Source organism: Euphorbia lathyris, chromosome 8, assembly GCF_963576675.1.
Source record: "Euphorbia lathyris chromosome 8, ddEupLath1.1, whole genome shotgun sequence".
Classification (NCBI taxonomy): Eukaryota; Viridiplantae; Streptophyta; class Magnoliopsida; order Malpighiales; family Euphorbiaceae; genus Euphorbia; species Euphorbia lathyris.
This window is the reverse complement of record NC_088917.1, coordinates 30880153-30902549: the sequence shown is the minus strand read 5'-3', so window position 1 is coordinate 30902549 and position 22397 is coordinate 30880153. Positions and strand designations below refer to the sequence as shown.

General features: G+C 35.0%; 3 protein-coding genes across 3 annotated transcripts; 2 read left to right on the top strand and 1 right to left on the bottom strand.

The window, feature by feature from the left end:
- Positions 1-7194: 7194 nt before the first annotated feature.
- On the top strand, positions 7195-9721 carry LOC136204106 (uncharacterized). The gene is made up of 6 exons (XM_065995303.1): positions 7195-7645; positions 7839-7946; positions 8611-8772; positions 8864-9035; positions 9308-9381; positions 9471-9721. The coding sequence occupies exons 1-6, from the start codon at positions 7286-7288 to the stop codon at positions 9537-9539; spliced, it is 945 nt and encodes a 314-aa protein (XP_065851375.1). The 5' UTR covers positions 7195-7285; the 3' UTR covers positions 9540-9721.
- Positions 9722-11369: 1648 nt separating this feature from the next.
- LOC136202907 (uncharacterized) lies at positions 11370-13905 on the top strand. The gene is made up of 3 exons (XM_065993890.1): positions 11370-11546; positions 11842-11963; positions 13452-13905. The coding sequence occupies exons 1-3, from the start codon at positions 11423-11425 to the stop codon at positions 13773-13775; spliced, it is 570 nt and encodes a 189-aa protein (XP_065849962.1). The 5' UTR covers positions 11370-11422; the 3' UTR covers positions 13776-13905.
- A 475-nt stretch (positions 13906-14380) lies between these two features.
- On the bottom strand, positions 14381-18617 carry LOC136203688 (sm-like protein LSM1A). The gene is made up of 5 exons (XM_065994887.1): positions 18217-18617; positions 17527-17595; positions 17310-17425; positions 17165-17227; positions 14381-14929 (listed from the first exon to the last, which is right to left on the bottom strand). The coding sequence occupies exons 1-5, from the start codon at positions 18275-18277 to the stop codon at positions 14852-14854; spliced, it is 387 nt and encodes a 128-aa protein (XP_065850959.1). The 5' UTR covers positions 18278-18617; the 3' UTR covers positions 14381-14851.
- Between the last annotated feature and the right edge of the window lie 3780 nt (positions 18618-22397).

The window sequence follows — 22397 nt, the reverse complement described above, 5'->3', positions numbered from 1 at the left end:
ATAATGCTTTGAGTTTCTTAACTCAGTTTTGGTCAGCACGGCCGAGTGAGACATAAGACAGCTTTAGTCAAGACTGACTAGAACTGTTTTACTTGTGAGTTGGGAATTGACACTTTATGGTCAGCTTCCAACTCAGCACTTTGATTTACTCAGTGTCAGCTTAAACAATTTATGTACTGAGTAAATATAGCAAGCAACACATACAGATATATAATGAGAGAAAGGGTTAGAAATAACTCAGCAGACTTATCCTGGTTCGGCCTCTCCGCCTACGTCCAGTCCCCAGAATCCTTCCGGGCTTTTTCAATCCACTACTGAGCTCTTTAAAGGTAGAGCACAAACCGTTTACAAGGCAGTTGAATATGCAAGAGTACCGTCCTCTATTCGTCTACTCAACTCCACTAAGCGCTACAACCCAGCACTTAGATTTTCTCTACCACTGAGTACTTAAAACCGAGTACTCAGCACCACGCTCTCAATTTTACAATTGATAAAAATTTGTTCTTTTCTCAGACAAAGAACACTTTAGATGATTACAAAATCAATCTAGCTTTTACACAGAAATGGAAATTTGGTGTAAGATCTCTTTCTTGTTTTGATGTGCTTTGTATGTATATTGTTTTTCTCTTTGTAATTCAGCTTAGGATCTAAGAATGAACTTGTCCTTTTATAGTTGAATTCTGAAGACTAAATCATTTGAATCTGGATCTATCCGTTAGATTCAAACGGATCTTCATGCGACATTGTTCTGGTCAGCTTCAGATTTGCAGGCCAATCCTGTCGTCTGAATTTGGCAGGCGTCAGGCTTGTCTTCTTCTCGCAGGTTCGTCTTCTAGCTCCAGTTTCATCTTTTAGCAAGAGGACAGTTGACCCATGCATCTCGAACCCATATCCTTTCGGGTGAAAATCGCGTCTCGGGAACCCCCGGCAGTCGCTCGGCGAATTGAGCATCGGTGAGCAGCCCAGGCGGTGCTCGGCGCGCAGCCCAGGCGCTGCTCGGCGAGCTGCCCAGGCGCTGCTCGGCGCGCAGCCCATGCGCTGCTCGGCGAGCTGCCCAGGCACTGCTCGGCGAGCTGCCCAGGCACTGCTCGGCCGAGCTGCCCAGGCACTACTCGACCGAGCAGGCCCTCAGGGGCCTGCTCGGGCGAGTTGGTATGGCCAGCTCGCCGAGCTGGCGCCTGCTCGGGCGAGCGAGCCTGCGGGAATCAGTCAAAAAACTGATTCCCGGCCCCATAAAGCCACGATCGGCCCCACGACTTCCTATTTACAAAAGGACACGAATTAGGTCAGAAAGATGGCGTCAGGCTTGTCTTCTTCTCGCAGGTTCGTCTTCTAGCTCCAGTTTCATCTTTTAGCAAGAGGACAGTTGACCCATGCATCTCGAAACCATATCCTTGCATGATTCCAAAGCTTCTGAATTGACGCAGATCACTGTCGGATCTTGTCTTTTAGCAAACGGATCATTGGTGATGTCCTGAAGAGCACTCAGCTTTACTTTGATAGTCGTTGTCTTTGATCGTTGCTATTTACGATACTGAGTTGCTTTTTACTCAGCTTCCATGGCCAGCTTCGTTGTGCAAGATATTGTTCCAAAGAAGACTTTTCTGAGTTAAGTTCTCCTCAGCTTCTGTGGTCAGCTTTATCTGCAAGTTTCAGTTCTGAAGAAGACTTTCCTTCTTTCATACCGAGTTATATTTTACTCAGCTCGTGCTATGTTATCATCCTGACTACGTTCTGTCTTACTTTGATTCCCGTTTTTATATGTATATATTTTATTCTCAACATTGAACAAACGCATTAGTACAATTAAATCAAAGCACATAAATTTAATTGTCTTAATCATGGATTAACTTAAATAATTTTGTCAAATCAAAATCATGTGGAAAGGTGTTTCAACACATCCATGGCAGCTGGTTCCTTTATAGCCAGATGAAAGAACTCTAAGTTTTATTATGAGTGAGATGATGTGTCAATGGTGAGTTGAAGAGATTAACAATTGAGAGAGATGTGTGTGCATTGTTTTATATGGACTGAAGAGTGAAGGGGATGAAGAAAAAGGCGACGAAAACTGGAAAAGATGAACTAAGTAAAAATAGAATTCAAAACAAAGAAAAAATAATAATATGTGGATGGATTGTAAATCAGCAATCCATAAGCGATTGTTCCCAGCTAAGTGTTCACGTATAGGTGTCCATGTTGTGTTGTTTTTAGGCAAAATCCGACCTTTGTCATTTTTTATTAATTGTTGTTGACTATCATTTTATGTTGATCACTATTAATTCATCCTTATTATTTTAATATTTTAGTTTCTTATACTTAATTAATGAAATTATACTTAATTGAATCTTCAATGAAAACTATTCCTTGGAATTCTATACATAGATTGAGATGGCTTCACATATTCTTCATTTTTTACATTATATAAAATCTCTCTTCATACTTGAAATTTTTCAAGATTTATGTGAGATTATAAAACAAAACCTACCTACTTTTTCCTAAAGAGAAAAAAGTTGATCTTATATATATAAATAAAAATAAATAAATGTATTTTTTTTAATATTTAATTGATATTCGGTCAGTTTCGGTTAACCATGGTTTTTAAAATGCTAAAACAGTAACCGTAACCATTAACCATTATTTTTAAAATTAAAAATCGTACACTAGTCCATTGGTTTCGGTTAACCTTATTTTCAGTTCGGTTTCGATATGGTTTTTCGATTTTTCGGATTTTTTTTGTGAACCCGACACTGAACTCTACTTTCATAGAGCTAGATCATTTTCTATAGTCCATTTTTCATTCCCTTTTTTACCCTCGAGAAGATTATATAATGTTGGTTTATTTCTCTAGTTTGTAAAAGTATTGGATGCCTTCCTAGCACGTGTTTCAAAACACTAGATGTTTAGTGCCTTCTTGGGAATGAGAGGGAAAAGAAGCTTATTGATGGTGGCCTGGACATTAGCAGGCTAGTAAATATACCATTAGTAAATCCTTGATATTCAGGTGTTGTGTTGATTCTCTTATAATTATAATTATTTGATGTTCTATATTTTACTTGTCTTTTTTTATCTTGCTTCATATTCTTAATATGAGATGTATTTTGTCAAGCACCTTCATATTAATCTATGTGGTAGCTTGTTTCCATCAGAGGTGTTCTTAAACATGGATTTTTTTTTCTATCAAATTGTGTACATTTATTTGTATTAAGTTGCAAGAGTTTATGAGGTCAATTGTATTACCACTCTGAAAGTAGAATCATGTGTGGAAAACATCATAACATATTTAACTAACATTTTGGGACATTGACATGTATCGCATTTCGATTATCAACTGAGATGGTTAGAAACATGGAAGGAAAAAAGAAAAGGCTAATAGTGGAAGTTTTGTTATCTAAGTTGTCTTGAACCTCAGTGCATATAGATCAATCAAAGCTAATAAAACTGATTTTATTCCTTACTTTGGTCCCTTTAGATTCGTTCTTTTATAAACATTGTTGGCTTACACTTTTACAAGCTTAAAAAATATCACAATAACAATTTTATGTTATATTAGTGATCTCCAATTACATTTTTATACATGATTTGTTGTGGATGAGTTATGTTTTTTTAGTTTTTGGGCTGTTTAAATTGGTTATAGGTTGTCTAATTAAAAGTTATGCATTAAGTGCCCTAAACAGAAATATATGGGACTATTTTCAGTCATCTTGTAGCATATTGTTCATCTTGATAGAGTTCTAATTTGGAAAAACATAAAGAACAAAACATTTGAATATATATGTTAACTAACTCTGTAAAATATGAGACTTTAATTCAATATAAAGATGAAGCTAAGTTGATAGAGTATAACTGTCTCGAAATTGAATGGCATATGAGTCAACCATGTTGACATGGAATTTTTAGGACCTTAGGGTCGGAATTTGGAAAAGTTTATTTATACAACATTGTTCCTAACTACTTTAAGTTTATGTCTCTAAAACGTTTTGACAACACATTGTGTTTACTGTGAGCTAGGTTGAGTGTATTATTATAATAGATGCAAAGCCTCGTAGTCTGTTTCCTGGCTAGAAATATGACAATCATTTTGCATGCTATACATTGTATAGAAGTGATATTAATGTGAATTTTGAATATGTTATACCCATATATGTCTAGTTTCATTAGGTTTAAGAAACATGACATTTGGATTAGTATAGAGAGAGTTAAGGCAGAATGTGTACAAGTAGGTCATGAAAGGATCTAAGACAAAAGGATTAGATGGCATGAACATTATGGAGTTAGTGTCTTGTAAATATCATATAGAATGCATTATTAGTTTATATTTTTATTAAGTTTACATTGGGACTAATTTTATAAATTTTATGTGACGTTAGGAGGACAATGTGCAATCGAACACACACCCTATCTTGTAGAATAGATCAAGTCGAGTGCAACGGTAAGCATATTGCTTATATATGCGTATGAATGTATTGTGACTTGTGACTTGTTAAGTGTGAGACGTGTTTGAATCCGATGTGAATGATGTGAATAATGTTTTGAGTGTTTGTTATAATTTGTGATAGATACGCAAGTTATATGATCGAGTAAGCTGCGACGTAATGAGCTGAAATATGTCATGTTGAGCCTTGTGCACACAATTGAACTGAATAATGGTTGGATAAGAAAAGAATATAAGCTTGCTTAGAGGATATATGAAATGGTCTTGGTCAAGAGTGTTATCCAAATTTAGTGAGCCAGAAACACATGTGTTGAGTGATATCCGTAACAGACTACATAAGTTGAGTTCAACTACTCCATAGCACATATGATTGTATTCCAAATTTAATGAGTCGAGATACAAATTGGGCTCGAGGACCATTTTACATATATTAACTAAGTATAGCAGGGCTCAAAATTAATAAAATAATGATTACTATAATAAGTGAAGCAAGTGACTAGCTTTGTGCTGAGAATGCTCAAAAGTGCTAATACGATAACGATGATATGTTTATACTTGTGTTGTTTAAATTACTTTCGTACACATATATGTATAATATGTGTATTGAGTAGGCAGTTCATCTATTGCCAACAAATTTTTACAGGATAGATGAAGTTCTTTTGCTTAAGGTCTCATTGGTAATGATAGTCCATTCTCGCATATGCATTTTGGTGTATTTTATTTTGTGAATCCTCTATGTAAGATAATAACTTAAACATGTATTGTAAATTGCAAAGCCTTTTCTATGTATAATATGTAAAGGATAACATAGATTTAGTGAGGAAATGTTTATATGTGATTGAAGTTGACATACATTAAGTTAATCGAGATAAAATAACTATGTGGTAAATGAATTTGTAAATGACAATGAGGATAACTTTAGAATAAAATGGAAACTAAAGGACATAGTTTTATAATGAATATGTTTGAGACTTGTAAGCAATGTTATCAGGCTCGGACCGGACCGGCCGGTCCGACCGGTCGAATCGGGAACCGACCAGGAAGCCGGTCCGAGCCTGATAACATTGCTTACAAGTCTCAAACATATTCATTATAAAACTATGTCCTTTAGTTTCCATTTTATTCTAAAGTTATCCTCATTGTCATTTACAAATTCATTTACCACATAGTTATTTTATCTCGATTAACTTAATGTATGTCAACTTCAATCACATATAAACATTTCCTCACTAAATCTATGTTATCCTTTACATATTATACATAGAAAAGGCTTTGCAATTTACAATACATGTTTAAGTTATTATCTTACATAGAGGATTCACAAAATAAAATACACCAAAATGCATATGCGAGAATGGACTATCATTACCAATGAGACCTTAAGCAAAAGAACTTCATCTATCCTGTAAAAATTTGTTGGCAATAGATGAACTGCCTACTCAATACACATATTATACATATATGTGTACGAAAGTAATTTAAACAACACAAGTATAAACATATCATCGTTATCGTATTAGCACTTTTGAGCATTCTCAGCACAAAGCTAGTCAATTGCTTCACTTATTATAGTAATCATTATTTTATTAATTCTGAGCCCTGCTATACTTAGATAATATATGTTAAATGATGGGGATTTATTTGGCTCAAAGCCAAACGCATGTTCAAGCTCAAGTTGCACCATCCTTTGATAAAAATTATGAGAGAATTAAAAAGTTGGGAGCTATAGAGTTTGTGGGTATTGCAGATCCTGAGGTAGCTTACTACTGGTGTGCCAAGATTGAAGATGTACTTGAGAGTATGAAATGTCGAATTAAAAATTAAAGCCTTGGAGACTTGGAATTGAAACTGAGATTAAAGGGCTTGAAAATGTAGGAATTGAAATTGTAGGACTTGGAATTGAAGAACTAAGAAACTAATAAAAGTAAGATGTACTTATGTTACTTGGTTGTTTTATGGTTGTTCCAAGCTAAAATAGAAGTTGTTCAAAGCTTAAACTTCACTAAAACTATTTATTTTACATATTGTTCCAAGTTCAATATGCTTGTACTTGTTTTTTTTTTTTTTTTTTTGCTTTAGTTGTTGATTACGACCAATTCATAAGGTTTGGGAGGAAAATTATAGCACAAAACTATGGATGTATAACAAAGTCAACAAAATAAGAAAGGAAGAAACATGTTTGAAAAATAATTTATTGTTTTTGCTGTTTTGTTATCGGTGTTTTTGGATGGTACTCCAACTGTGCTTTATAAGTAGCATGTTTCACAAAACAAGTGGTGTAATCCACTTGTCAAAAACATTATAATAGTTCATTTATTGTCTGTAATCGCAGTTCTCCATTCTCCTTGACGACTGTTCCTATCTACCAGCAAGTCACCACCACCTCTTCTCACCTTTAGTTCTTTTTTTATCAAAATTTTGTTTTACTTCTCAAATAATCAGAGTCAATCTGGTTCATCAGTTTTCTCCGATTCGGAACGGATTAATAAAATCTCACACATCTTATAACCGAATTAGATAGATGACAGTTCACGGTTGAAATGGTCGAACAAACCGGTCCGATTTGGTCTTTAAAACACTGCCCCCAAACAAAATATGAAAAACCAAAACCATATTCGATATTTGAAAGAGAGAAAGATGAGGGATTGCCAAGTCAAAGCAAGAGAAAAATGGTGGCAGATGTGTTGACACGTGTAATGATATTATTTTAGCTACGTGGATCCCAGAAACTCGCGGATCGTTTGCCCTGTTATATGTAAAAGAAGAATTTTACGCTGCATCCTTTTTTTCCCCCTTCTGCTCCCAGCTTCGTTCATCCTCACAGCCTAATAATCAAAGTGATTGATACTAATAATGTATAGAACGGCGGCAAGGCGTCTGCTCTCCGGTGCCAATGTCGTTAAGAGTAGTTGCGGTCGCCTCGGATTAGTTAACGCTCAAACTTCCGTTACCGGTTCTCGATATTGCACGTCAGGAAATCCTAATTTAAATTTCGATCAAAACCCTAATAATCAAAATCAAATCCCGCCAGTGAATTTAAACGCCACGCCTAACCAGTCGAATTCTACTGCATCGTCATCATCAACGTCGTCGTCGTCAAGTTGGTCAACGTCATCTACGGCTGGACATCATCAACCTCACGAGAGGCGGATACCGAGAGCTGAGTACGAAGATGAGCAAGCTCGCGTACTTCAAGCTTCACTACGACATGTGGTCTGCACTTCTCACAATTCTTTTTTATTTGAGTTTTGTTTCTTTTGCTGATTCGACCATTAAAACTAGGATAAGGAGAAGATGCTATTTTCGTTAATAGGTTTGAGAAACACAACGAAGCAGCCAATGAGCAGATTCAATTTTCATTTAAATGGTGTGATCCTAAGAATGTAGTTTAATCGGGCTGTTGCAGATAAGATTGGGATGGACTGAAGAAGCCATGATTGCTGGCGCAAGGGATGCTGGTGTCTCCCCGGCCCTGGTCGGATCTTTCCCTCGAAAAGAGGCTGCATTAGTGGAGGTATAATTTTCTTTCGCAGTTGTACTACTTCACCTGCCACTTTGTTATTTGGGAAATACGAGTTTTTGGATGCTGTTTTTCGTTGCATTTACTCATTGATTACATCTGATCTTATTTGGGGAATAAGTTTGACTGATTCTACCTCTGATTTTATTTGGGGAATAAGTTTAACTGATTGTACCTCTGATTTATTGAGTTTTACTTACATATGGTCTTTGGAAAGCTTTTTAATTCTTGTGTTACTCTTGATTTGAGCCGTATATTTTACCTGCAGCTTCTCTGCAGTTTGAATGAGAACCAATTAACAATTTCTAAGGGACTCTTTTGATTGCACATAGCGTTTTCTCGATTATTGATGTTTTTTCTATTATTATCCCTCCTATAGATAGAACAGGGGAAACCTCTTGAGTGAGGTTGAGATGCCTGAACATGCTGTGATATGTTAAAATTCACGGGTCTTGAATATGTTTGTCTTTCTGTGAGTTGAGCTGCTATTCCCTGTATGAAAAAGAATCACAGAAAATGAGAGGGAAGGAAAAAACAATTGGGAGAATTTTTTTGACTAATGCTCAATTATATTGGTTCAGTTTCAGAATGCCTGCAAATTTCCTGTATGTATGTATCAGCATTGTGATAATGACATCAGTTCTTTTTCTTTTTACAGTTTTTCATGGATGAATGCTTGCAGCAGCTTATTGATAGAATTGAATCAGGAGAGGAACTAAATAACTTGGTACCCAGTGAGCGCATCTCAAAGCTTGTCAGGATTCGCCTAGAAATGCAAGCTCCCTACATATCAAAGTGGCCCCAAGCACTGAGTATCCAAGTACTGTGCTCTATACCCTTTCTTGTTATGTAAAGAAGTAATGTTATACATGTGAGGATGTCCTTATTTTGGTTATATTACTTTCCCACAGGCACACCCATCAAATGCGGCCACAAGCTTCAAGCAGCGGGCAGTACTGCTAGATGAAATCTGGCATGCTACTGGTGATGAATCCTCTGATATTGATTGGTATGCAAAGAGAACTGTTCTAGGAGGAATATACTCGACAACTGAGATCTACATGCTCACTGATAGTTCCCCGGGTTTGTTTTCTAGACTTTGTCTTTATATGACCAAATAAAAAGTGAATCACATATGGAGAGAGTTTGAAGTATGGTTGCAATTTGTTGGTTGCGCAATTTTCTCGACTCTTTTGACTGCCCTGCTATGGATTTCTAAATGTATTTCCTTGATGCTGCCAAAGAGAGAGGCTGCCTTCTCTCTTTGACTATATATATATAATTATTTTCATTTATTTGGTGATAAATGGGAGTGTAACATGTTTCACGTTTTGACCTCATTTCGTTTCTGACAGATTTTCGTGATACATGGGCGTTCTTGGATCATAGAGTGAAAGATGCTTTTGATCTGAAGAAGTCAATTCAAGAGGTACTTTCATTCAGTTTTCTCCTTGTTGTTCTTTATTTGTCAAATTAGCCTTGTTAAGAAAAGACCACAATGTGGTGACTTTATTGCAGGCAAGGTACTTGGCTGAAGCTGTTGGTGCTGGGATAGGGAATTCTCTGAAGAGAGTATTTCAAGGTTGATCTGTGTTTTGGTGTCTACCGTTTATTTGGCTGGTTGAGTGATTTAAAAAATTCTTGTTCCCTTTGTTTGTTTCTCATGAGGGATCAAAAATAGAGAGGCCTTAATGTTGTAGAGCTTTCCAGGGAATTTCAAATGTATCTAAATATGTTGCTGAATAAATTGGATATTTTTATTTTGGTGATGTACTATTGTGGAAAGTTATAAATAAGAATAAGCTTACTCATAAATAAATTTCTTTGTTGAATAATATTGAGTTGGATGTGCTGAATTTTGAATTAATATTTGCTTGTGGAAAGTTGCAATTCTCCGGATCATACATTCTGGTGCCTAATGTTCTGTGGCAGCCACCTCTGACAAGTGGTTTAGAACTCCGAACAGAAGACTAAACTTCCCTTCTTTAATCCTTGTGGCCAACTACCCAAAAGCAAAGGGAAATGAAATTTCTGTCTGACACAATTGGAAAAATATTGTATTTCTTGTATCAAGGAAGAGCTCAGAGGTAAATAGAAATTAGCTGATTGACAAGAGATTTTTGAGTTGCTTTCTAGAATCATTGGCCTGTTTCTCATTCGACTCGTAGCTGATAGCTGACATCAAAATAAACAAGTGATTGTGATAATCTTTGTTAATAAATTGAATTTACAATGGCCTCTACTGCAGAAATAGTGAAAAAATTGAATCTTGAGCCAAACCCAGAAGGTGGATTATATTGGGAAACATTTAGAGACGCATCTCTCACTCTCTCTACATCTCACCTTCCACCTAGATGTAAGTATTCATTTTGGTTTGCGTTTTAAACACTATACAGGGTATGGTTAAATATTCTAGTTCAGATTATGGTATAAGAATTCCAAAACAGATAAGCTTTATGGTTGTTTTTAGGAACTTTTTTAGCTTTGACACTTTTATATGCTACTCTTCGAGTTTGGTATGATTTTGATTGTGTCTTAATTGTTTTTTATCTCCGCGAAGGATTTTAATTCCATTGGACTGACTAACCTGTTTTTAATTAAACTGGAGACTGGATTTTACACCTTGAGCTTAATCAATATAAAACTGAAAATTATGAGACGTGAAGAATAGAATTTGCAATTCCATGAAAATATTATAGCTGAGAGGTTTTAATTTAAAACAAATCATAAGAATTTTTTTGCTGTGGTTTGTTGTTCAGATGAACAACATCGTCTCTGCGTTTATTTCACATTTGTTCACATGTTCTTGGTCAACATGAGTTATTAAAACGACTGGTCATTGGTTCACGACAGCGTGTCGTTTAGCTCTCTGAAAGCCATATTTTCGGCTAAATTACACCCATGGCCACTGAGCTTTACCCATTTTCACATTATGACCACTGAACTTTACATTTTTTAACACCGGTGGCCACTTAACACCTCAAAACGACCGTTGTTGGCTAAAAATAAAAAATCCAAAGTGTTAATGATTTTCTAAAGAACTTTAATTCTTGAAATTTTTTGTTTTAAGATCATTTCAGTGTTGTTTAGTTAGGAGAGAAAGTAAATTTTTAGAGAGAGAAAGCTCTAAAAATTGTGATTTTTGAAAATAAAAAATGTGGTTTTATGGTAAATATCGTTCTGAACAACTTTAATTCTTGAATATTTTCATTTTGAGGTCGTTAAAGATCGGTAAAGGTCATTTTAAGAAGTTAGTTAAAATTGAGTGACCACCGATATTAAAAAGTGTAAAATTTAGTGGCCATAACGGGAAGAAATAAAGTTCAGTGGCCATAATGTGAAAATGGTTAAAGTTCAGTAGCCATGGGTGTAATTTACCCCCATATTTTCTTACCAAACTTTGAAAATGAAAATGGAGAGTGTTTAAAATAAGGATCGTGCAGCAGGAGAGAAGTGACTTTCGCGAATCGATGGCTTCTACTTCCGAAATGGTGAAAAAATTGGATCTTCAGCCTCACCCGGAAGGCGGATTCTACTCGGAAACCTTTAGAGATGGATCTGTCACTCTCTCCACCTCCCAACTTCCACCTGAATGTAAGTAGTAGCAAATCTCATATAATTTGAATCTGGGAACGGTTAAATCAATGGATCCTTTTGTTACCAATTCCAATCTATGTCGTATCCATCTGAATCCATCAATTGAATATTTTGATTGTTTGTTGGAAATTTTGGAGTTTCTTTCCTTTTGATTTGATTTCTTTGGAGTTTGGATTGCTTTAAACCGTGTAAGCTTTATCGTGGCGAACTGCTTTGAATTATATTGGATTGAGATACCGGGAGAAGCCTAACTGAAGTGGATAAATTGATGAGAGTTGTGAGTATTGTGCAGATAAAGTGAGTCGGGCAGTGAGCACAGCTATATATTTCTTGTTACCAAGTGGGAGTGTGTCACACCTTCACCGGATCCCATGTGCAGAAACCTGGCATTTCTATTTAGGAGAACCACTCACGGTAACTGTGATTATGCCATTTATTGCTTATTCATATTCATGTGATCTTTTCAGTTTCACTGTCATATTGATTTTAGCTTTCTTCTCCCTATTATGATCTTGGTTGCAGTTGTCCTATGCACATTTATGATTCACATGCCCTCGATGTTATTATTCATTCTGTATCCCTTTGGTTCTGCCATTTATGTTGGACTTGGAGAACTTATTGCTTCTGATTATAACATATGCTGTCCTTTTTAGGGTAAATTATACTTATAGCCCCCCTCAAATTTAGCCTTGTTTTTTTTTGTGGCCCTTCAATTTGAGAACCGGATATAAAAGTCCTTTAGGAATATAAATGACCAATGCCGGTCTTAAAATAGAAAAGTCTGAGAATTAAAGTTGTTTAGTACCACATTTCTAATGAAATCAACATTTTCGATTTTACAAATCACTATTTTGAGAGTTTTTTTCTTTTTCTATAAATAGTTACATTCTCTTTTTCTAACCAAGTAACACCTAAATTACTTCAAAATCAAAAAAGTTCAAGAATTAAAAATTGCTTAGAATACCATTTCCATCGTATCTTAAATGGAATGGAACTTACAAAGATTTTTTAACCTTTCATTAATCTTTGAAATCCCTCCCTTCCTAAAAACATTGGAAGCATTGATACTCTTAAGAGGTTAACATACGAGTGTCGGGTACTCTGGACACTCTGGGGACATGCATCCGACACTCCAAAATAAGTGTCCCTTCTTTTTTCTTTCTTTAATATGTGAACAATGGGACACAACTTCTGAGTTAATTAAGTAGAATATAGAGGGTTTTATTTAATAATTTTTTTTAATAAAAGAGGGGTTGATATATAAAAAATAAAATAAAATCCTAATAAAAAAAGAAATAACAACCTAAAGAACACAATAGTTTAAATAGTTTGAAGTATTAAATGTTTCTTTTCTATTAACTAATGGCTTATTATGGATGTTATTTATGTTTTATAATGACTTATGAGTGTTATTTATAATCTATATATATATAACTTTAGGGTGTGCCCGCCATATCCGTGTATCACATTTTTTAAAAAATCCGTTTGCCGCACCCGTATCTGTACGATTACCGTGTTGGTGGTTCCTAGAGTAATAACCCTTCTTTCCAAGCAGGGTTAGCTAGTTAACCTTCCATTATTTACCTTCAAAAACCTTCATCTGAACAGACTGTACAAGTTAAAGTTCATGGACTTTTATATCCGTTTTTGGGGGTCATGGGTGTAATTTATCCTATTTTTTCACTATTGTTGATGATGGGATGGAATATATGTTAAGTGAACATTAGCAATATATCATATCACAAAACCAAAACTGGTCTTTCCAATATTTACAAGCCTTGTTCAATCATTGATAGGAAAGTTTTTATTTTCCAACTGTTATACCAGGACCAGTTGTTCATACTCTTGATTCTAGAATCAGCATTTGAACTTTTTGTTTATACAAAATGAATGGTGTTTCAGGTATTGGAATTAAATGAGAAAGATGGGAAAGTGAAACTAACAAAGCTTGGAAGTGATCTAATAGGAGATAACCAGCAACTACAGTACACAGTACCTCCAAATGTGTGGTTTGGTGCATTTCCATCCAATGATTACATTGTATCCTCCGACGGGAGTATTACCAAAACTCCGGCGAGGGACAGCGAGAGGCACTACTCCCTTGTAGGCTGCACTTGTGCACCTGCTTTTCAGTTTGAGGATTTTGAGCTAGCAACACCATCTTATCTCATTTCGCTGTTTCCCAATCACCAATCTCTTATCTCTTTACTCACCATCACTGCTTGAGGATTATCTCTTCTTTCTTCCGAATGCTGATGTTGTTTTTAAATATTGGTATGTCAAAATTAATCAACTGTTAGATTGCAGCTCTTTTGACAGTTTGATTTTAATTTATTGATAGAACTGTTAATGTGTTGTTGCAGTTTTAACAACTCTAGACTGAAGCATGTAGTGAAAAGTTTATACAACAATTTCTACCAAAAAAAGCTAAACTAAAACCTGTTTTTCTAACAAATTTAAACCACAAATTTAAAGAAAATGATTAAGATAAAACTTAATGTAAAAAAGAATTAATTAAGACAAAATTTAAGAATCATAGAATATAATAAATAGACTAATGTAATAGGTTAGAACTTAGAAACTAATCAATTGCTTACCTCTTTTCATATATAATATCAACCCCTTAAGTTTCAATTTAATAGCTCTGCAATTTTGATCTTTCAACTATCATGAAGATTATACTTCATTGAGTGTTTGTTTGTTTATATTGGTCGGAGCTACTTTTTATCTTTCAGGAGATTTACTAAGAATTAAAAACAACTTACTTTTTACACAAAAATCAACTAAAATTTACTACATATCAACAACACTAAGCATAAAAAAGCAGCGTGTGAACCAAACAAGCTCGAGTGTAAATTGACAGGGGATAAAATAAAATGTAATTGGTTTCCCTCACTGAAGAACTTACAGAAAGCAGCAATTGCTTAGATTCATAGTAATGATAACCCAGAAACAAAGTTAGCATATTTGATAAGAGAAGATGATGTACAATGTGGCATCAAACTTGAGAAATTGCGCAATCTTCTAACAAGGTGAAACCTAGACCGGCCCTTCCAAAAAACTAAAGAGCATAACCATGTGCTTTGCATATCAAACTACTCTGAGAGAAAAGCTACTCAGGCAAGGCAAACCAATCATCATTGCCTCTGATATAGCAACCCACCAAATCAAGTTCAACTGCTACTTTATTTTCTTTCTTCCTCCCAACAATTAAGAAAGAACATGAATCCATGTTCCAAAATATTTCTGGATAATCGCCGCTCCAATATTTGCAGAAATTCAAGACATGATGGAAGCACCTATTACTCAAAATCAAGGAACTCCATTCGTCTTCTCATCGTACCCTTTAGATCTGTAGCTTCCCTCTCTGCCTTTTGAGCCTGTCACAGATTTCACATTCAGCTTTTCATAAGCCATACAACACAAATTCACACAAGTACATAGCAAAAAGAATTACATTCTGAGCACAACTAAAGGATAAATTTGGAACACAGCAGTAGACGAAATCATATATCTATCTAGCAAGGCTGCAAACAAGTTATTCCATTTCAAACTTATTTGTGTGATCCTATGAAGCACGGACTCTTCCCCAGGGTCGCCGTGGCCGTGTCGGACTCGCCGGACTCGGCGACTCGGCGGGACTCGGCCGGACTCGGCGGTGACACGGCCGGAAGATGGGACTCGGCAGTGACACGGATGGAACTCGGCGGGACACGGATGGGACTCGGCTAAGGTGAAAATAGGTGAAAATTTAGGGTTCCTGCGGTTCACAATTCTCCTGCAATGTCTTTCGCGATTCTTCATCTGCAATTTCTTTTGGGATTTCTTTGAAGAATCTCTGCAATTTCTTTTGAGATTTTCTTTCTCTCTATTTCTCCTGTGATTTGATTCATTCATCTCCTGCGAATCGCGATTCATTTTTCATCTCCTGCGACTCGCAATTTGCGATTCATTCTTCATCTCCTGCCTTTCACGATTCTTCCTTGTTCATTCTTCATCTCCTGCCTTTCACAATTCGCGATCCATTCTTCATCTCCCTTGTTCAGTCTTCATCTCCCTTGCTCCATGACTGAACAGTCTTCATCTCCCTCCTCTAATTTCAGACTTGGTTTCTTCTTCAGCCAAGCAGTACAAATATATTTTTTATATCTAATATATGTATAATTAGCAAGTTTTTTATATATTTTTATATCTAATATATATAATTAATTATATAAATTTGCCGTGTCCCGCCGCACCCGTGTCTCGGATTTTCTAAAAATGCCGTTTTCCGTGTCCGCACCCGTGTCCGCACCCGAGTCCGTGCTTCATAGGTGTGATCAGATCAGATTGACATAAGCTCATCAAGGATAATTAACAAGCTTATTATGGAAAATTATGTGTACTTGTCATTCTGGCAGACCCTATTCCATTTATAATAATAATAACTGAAAAATTGTTACAAAAAATAACCTAAGATTATGCTATTTTTGGTTATAAAGAAGACATAAATACTTCTTATTTACTGAGTTTTGTGGAACCATATCAAGAGATGATTTGTTATTTATAAATACATAGTGTAAAACATGCTTATTTCATTTAATTCCATATTGAAATCAAACTTGTCCTGAAAAGGCTGATTTCAACTTGGTTTGGTATCATACTTGAGAATTTTTTAGCAAACAGAAAACCGTCTCAATGTTCCTCCGATGATTTCCAACCACAATACAGAACATAAATTTTCCACTACCACTAGGCAGTTTCTACAAAGTTCATTCTAAAACACGAGGCGTTTGAACTGTCCCAAAGCATGACAGAAGTATCTCATTCTAGTTTGTCAATGACCCTTTTCTTTTTCCAGTTATAAGTATCAGATTTATAGGTTTGAAATAGCAGTAGATCTGTATGACCTGGTAATCATTGTGAAATAGCAGTACAACTTTTCCAGTTATTCAACATATTTATATTGCTTTCTGGTTCAACAATTTAATAAGTACTAACATCTCTTGCACACCTTAATCTTTGTTCCAGCTCAGTCTATGTTGAGCATGTTCTAGCAAGCATAGTTGAGAATTCTCTAACATTTTCCAATGCGCCAGAAATTATGGACACAACTTAATATAGTATTTAGACTATTTACCAAGTAAGAAATTTTCCCTAAATGCTCTTAAGTGATTGCTAAACTTTTATCATTTTCCCCATTTTGGGTGTTGACCAAACGCGTTTATTCAATAAACGTAAACCTATAATAACAATAATAAGCCTAAGGATTATATTATAGATGAAGCCATAGATTGAAATGCTTGAATACATGCCAGGAGGCTGCTGACCTGCTATAAGTAAGATTTCAGATACTAGGAATTATACAAGTTGCTTAATTTTCTCAACTTTTCATAATCATAAATAATTTCAGACCAGGTAAACTATCAAATTACCCCAAGTAAACCTAAGATATCACCACATGACACAGTAGAGTAATCTTATCATTCCTGAAAAGACATAATTCAAGTACAATTTAAGAACTACGTAATGCGATTTTCACTAGTTTCAACTATGAGCCACACAATTAAAGTAGCAAAATGATAACTGGGCCATGTGACATCTGCATATCAGAATTCAACACACATGACACTTACCCTTTTAATCTCTTCAACCGGCACACGCGTCATACAAGAGGGAAGCTCCTCCTTCTCCACATCCTATAAAACGTCATGAAAAAAATTTAACCAATTGTTCGGAAATAATCAACATAAATCATAAAGAAGGGATGGCATACAATACCAATTCTCCAATTAAAACAACATTCTCCCCACGAATTATATATAAACCTAATGGGATGTCACAATAAAGATCTCCAACTATAACTCGTTCACATGCACCTTCGAGAACGACGTTAGCTGTTCATAGGAAAGAGATTTTCTATCAGCAACCAAGGCTCAAAAGAGGGGTAAAAATAACAAATGAAAACATAGTTTAATGTTTGAAATGGATGAACTACCAAATTGGTCAAAAGATCGTAATAGCCCTAAGAGTTTTCGACCATCTCGCAGCAAGACAAGAAGTTTTTCTGCAAAAGGGATAAAATATTTCAAGCAGTTAAACTCTCAAAAGACACAAGTGCCTTGTGCCAATAAGCATATGAAACTGTTAATAGAGTTACATTTAAACCAGAATTCCTCAATGTTAACAAAGTCAGAATACATTGCCATTTCCATTTCCATCAAGATGTATTACAATACAGGAAAATCCAGATTAATTAAGAACATGGATCAGAAATTGGACATCTATTGTCATTCTTTTGTTATGTTCATCAGGACACACTTTTTCTTGACAATCTATTCACTCTACCATCATTTAAAGCTCCCAATAACTATATTACTGGCAAAGGGTTGTAAAACTACTTCACCTGATTAAAGTCATTATAAGTATCACACAAACATTCCAACTGTACGCCTAATACACGAAAACAGGTAAAAAACAAAAACTGCCTCAAGGGAAATATTAATCTAAAGAATTTGTAGCAACCCACTATCTCAAAATGTTGAATTAAGAAATCCCAAGAAAGTGTCAATCATCCAACAGACTAATTGCATCGGCTTCCCTTTCTACCGAACAACATTCACAATGCATCCGCACAAAACACAGATATAGGCACAACAATGTTGAGACAAAGAGAGAGAGAGATTACTGTCAAGATAGCTGGCAAGTGAAGTAGAGAGGAAAACATCATCTGGGCCAGCCCACGACATCGATTCCTACCTGAAATATCAACAACCCAAAAACTCGCATTGGCTTTCTTACAGACCCTCAACCACTCTTATCACATCACCAACCCTAATTTCACCTGCAAATGCTCAAAAGACTCGTCCTTTCTTTCAAAAAATGATCAGAAATGATGCAACCCAATATGAAAAGAAAGTTTCTATGAAGAAGTTAGGTTTGCAACTTTTGACAAATAGCCTCTCTGGAAAGCACCAATCTGTCTGCCCTCGTTGTTTATTGAGTTCAATCCAATCCAATCCAAAGGTAAAAACTTTAATACCCAATTCCTTTGACCTTTGGGTTTGATTAGGGCTACTGTGAGTATGATTTAAAAAAGCTCTAGTTATGTCATTTCTTAGTTATAGGCCATTGGATTCGCTAGATCGTGTGTCTCAGATGAGATTAAATAAGTTAAAGTGAAATGTACCTTACCAATTCAAAGAAAGATGGTACCAGAGATAATTGATACTAAAAGATATAATTTTTTTGATTGATCATTAATCCTCCAAATTAGAGGGAGACACGTGGCATAATGCATAGAGAGAATTATGATATTAAATGAAATAATTTGTGCTAGAGGTACATGGGAATATTTGAATGGCAGAGTCATATGATATGATATTGGGGATAGTTGGAAGTTTGGTGGGTTTGATTTAGAATGTCAACAATTGCAACACAAATATGGGCCTTTAAGTCCTTTATGTCTTAGGTTTGTCAAGTTTTTCTTTGACAACTAACTAATTAATTCTTGTGATTTGATTTGCGACCCCCTTTTCTTTTTCTTAAACCACATGTCATTTGTAATTGATCGAGGATTAGTTAGTAGTACATATTGGTACTATATGATGAGGTGTGCCTCGAGGAATCTGATTTGCTGAGCAGTTTCTCGAGTACATTCTAACGATTAAGTTAAAAAGATAGGTAAGAAAGTGTAGAAAGAAATTAAATACCCTACTTGAATACCAAGTGATGATATTTATAAGTTTTGGGCCTTTGATGAAAAACATAAATATCCATCATGTAATGAGTTTGGACTTTATGAGCTGACCCCTTCTAATTGTGGGTTTGGGATTTAGACTAAACATGCTAGAGCAACTCTAATTATTATAGCGTGGGAATAGTTAGCAATTCTTGAAAAATTGCTAACAACCTGCCAACCATTAGAGAGGATAAAAGCGACCAGCTAAATTTCAATAAATAGCTAGAATTGGTTGGTCGTTGGACTTGAAAGGAGGCTATTACTAGATTGTGAAATTTTAGCTATTTATTGAAATTAACTAAACCATATCGGCTATTACCATCATCATATCGGCTATTACCATCAAATGTATTACCATCACCATATCGGCTATTATTAGATTGTGTATCTTTTCCAACACTATTTATACCAAAGTGACCGATCCAACAAGATTAGATGGGTTGAAGGACGATATAATTCAGACAATGTGTGGATTTGAAATGTATTTTTTACCATAATTTTTTTATGTGATGCCTCGTTTGTTCATTCATGCGGTTCGTGAAATTAAATTGTGTGAGCTAGTGCGTATGATATACATGTATCATTTTGAATGGGAAATAAGCATCTTAAAAGGGACTTTGATGAATCTAGCCAAACCTGAAGCTAGTATTGTCCAAAGAACAATGTTTGAGGAGGTGGCATCATGGTGTACTCAATATTTAGCAGGTGTACAAGAAATCAGAGTCCCAAAATCTCGACATGAATGTGGGCTTTAGGGTAAGGGTATTATTGGTAGCAAAATTATAATAATTAGTAGTGAATTCATGAGAAATACGGAGCTATGCTGCAAAATCTTGCTGAAGTTTATCCATATTTAGAAGACCATTTAACATTCCTTCAAACTAAATACTCTTCTAAAGTTGATTCTGCATTAATAAAATTGCATAATCTCTTATTCGAAAATTGGTTCAAGGAAAAAGTGATGCCTCAATTATCCTTGAGCTCTAATAATGTATCAGGCATGTTGAAATGTTTGACATGTGGTTGTAAAGTTCGATTCACCTCATACGAAGAGTACAACATTAATGGATATTCATTTTACACAAAGCGCCAAGATGACAAATCGGCAATGCAAAATAGTGGTATTACATTGGTAGCTTTGTCATTAGAATATGCTAGTGCAAAGGGTAGCACATTAGTAGTTTAGAGAAAGTCCTATTTTATATGGAGCCCTCGAATACATTTTTGAGCTAGATTATATTGATTTTAATATTGCTTTGTTTTAATGTAAGTGAGTTGATAGTAGTCGTGTTGTCCAATAGGATAAACATGGATTCTTAACCTTAGTAAACTATAATTGATTAGGGCATCATGAAGATCCATTCATATTAACATCACAAGCAACACAAAGTTTTCTACATACGGCTGACCATACGGATCCTCAATGCTCTGTTGTGCTTCAAGGCAAGAGATGAATACTTGGCATTAATGATGTGGTGGTGGACAAGAGTATGATGAGCAATTTAATAAGACTCCACCTCCCATTTAATATCCCTAAAATAATAGACGTTGTAATAAATTTTACATGACAAGATCATAATAATGAAGGCGAGAGAGTAAATATATAGGTATCTTTGTAGTTATTAACCTTTTTTCATTAGCTTCTTTTAATTGCACTTGTAACGTTTTCATTTTAATTAACATGTTATTAAGATATTACTAGTTGTGATTTCTTTTAAATTGCATGCATACCACTTATTGTGCAACATCACAATTATATGAATCTATCAAAGGTTAGTGTTGATGAAGATGTAATCCTAATTTAACTAAATTCTTAAGTTGGCTACTGTATTCTTTAAATTTTTACACTTTCTTTTTTTGCATGTTTTTCTAAAAAAAATCGTATTTGGAGGAGATTAATGTGGTTCAAGATATAGTGGCAGAATATTTTGTAAGCAAAATTCGTATGTTTTGATGCAATATGTTTTAATGAATCGAAGAAAATTTCTAGAAGTACTATGTTTCAGGATTAAGTGATTCAATTCCCTCTTCATGTCTTGCAATTGTGTTGAATATATATATATATATATATATATATATATATATATATAATTGATTCAATTCCCTCTTATATGTTGTGGTTGTGTTGAATATATATATACATATATAAGTGTATTTTTATGCAGGGTTTACTCTAGTTATACTTGAAGAGGATTGTTTTATAGGGAATATTTGGGTAAATTACATTAAAGGTACCTGAATTATACTCCAATTCACACTTTGATACCTGGATTACATTTTGTCACAAAAATATACCTCAAGTATGGGTGACCGGACATTTAAGTGCGTTTTTCCGGTAAGTGATTGGTCAACAACTGTTTGACCACTTTTACACACATCAATGGGACCCATTATACCCTTACTAATTTAAAAAGACTATTATACCCTTCCATGAATTAAAAATAATATTCTATTCCTCTCTTTCTCATCTGTTTCTTCGATCATCTTCTTTCTTTCTCAATCTTCCTTTCTTTTCCTCTCTATATCTCATATGTTTCTTCCATTATCTTCAACAACAGTAAAAATATATATACTATGTATTTCTTCAATCAAAAATCATCTATCTCTTTCTCATATATTCCTTCAAACTTTTTTATACATATATACTGTGTATTTTTAATTTTGAGACTAATTAATATACTTTGTTTTTTTTTTAAATTTTGGGACTCTATCAATACATCAAGCTTTTCATGAACTCCATTAATATACTGTGTTTTTTTTTCTAATTCTGGGACTCCAAAAATGACATCCGATACGAACAAAAATAACCGGACCCATTACTTCAACGATGAAGAAGACGGTAAAGAAGCTCCGGTCATCTGAGATTTCTGTAAAAAAGCAGCGCCACACATCTGAGATTTCTGTGATGAGATTTCTTCCACCAAAATCTTCACCGTCACACTGCTCCACCTTCTCCGCCCATAATTTATCACTCCAATAAAGCAGAAATTGAGTTGGAAAAAAGGGAAAATTCATAAAATTGAAAACAAGCAACTGGAAGCAGAGATATAGAGAAGGGAAGGTACAGAATGGTGTGTTTTACAAAAATTGGAAGTATACAAGGAGATCCATAGAATTGAGGAGTGAGA

What these genes read in the sequence shown, in the direction of transcription:
- LOC136203688 (XM_065994887.1), bottom strand. Translation starts at nt 18,277, where the DNA reads ATGTCGTGGGCTGGCCCAGATGATGTTTTCCTCTCTACTTCACTTGCC. An exon ending in TTGTTTTAATTGGAGAATTG is followed by an intron (nt 17,228 to 17,309) that starts GTATTGTATGCC and finishes GACGTTTTATAG; the next exon opens with GATGTGGAGAAGGAGGAGCT. An exon ending in CGGTTGAAGAGATTAAAAGG is followed by an intron (nt 14,930 to 17,164) that starts GTAAGTGTCATG and finishes AATCTGTGACAG; the next exon opens with GCTCAAAAGGCAGAGAGGGA.
- LOC136202907 (XM_065993890.1), top strand. Translation starts at nt 11,423, where the DNA reads ATGGCTTCTACTTCCGAAATGGTGAAAAAATTGGATCTTCAGCCTCAC. An exon ending in CTCCCAACTTCCACCTGAAT is followed by an intron (nt 11,547 to 11,841) that starts GTAAGTAGTAGC and finishes AGTATTGTGCAG; the next exon opens with ATAAAGTGAGTCGGGCAGTG. An exon ending in ATTTAGGAGAACCACTCACG is followed by an intron (nt 11,964 to 13,451) that starts GTAACTGTGATT and finishes ATGGTGTTTCAG; the next exon opens with GTATTGGAATTAAATGAGAA.
- LOC136204106 (XM_065995303.1), top strand. Translation starts at nt 7,286, where the DNA reads ATGTATAGAACGGCGGCAAGGCGTCTGCTCTCCGGTGCCAATGTCGTT. An exon ending in AAGCTTCACTACGACATGTG is followed by an intron (nt 7,646 to 7,838) that starts GTCTGCACTTCT and finishes GGGCTGTTGCAG; the next exon opens with ATAAGATTGGGATGGACTGA. An exon ending in TGAAGAAGTCAATTCAAGAG is followed by an intron (nt 9,382 to 9,470) that starts GTACTTTCATTC and finishes ACTTTATTGCAG; the next exon opens with GCAAGGTACTTGGCTGAAGC.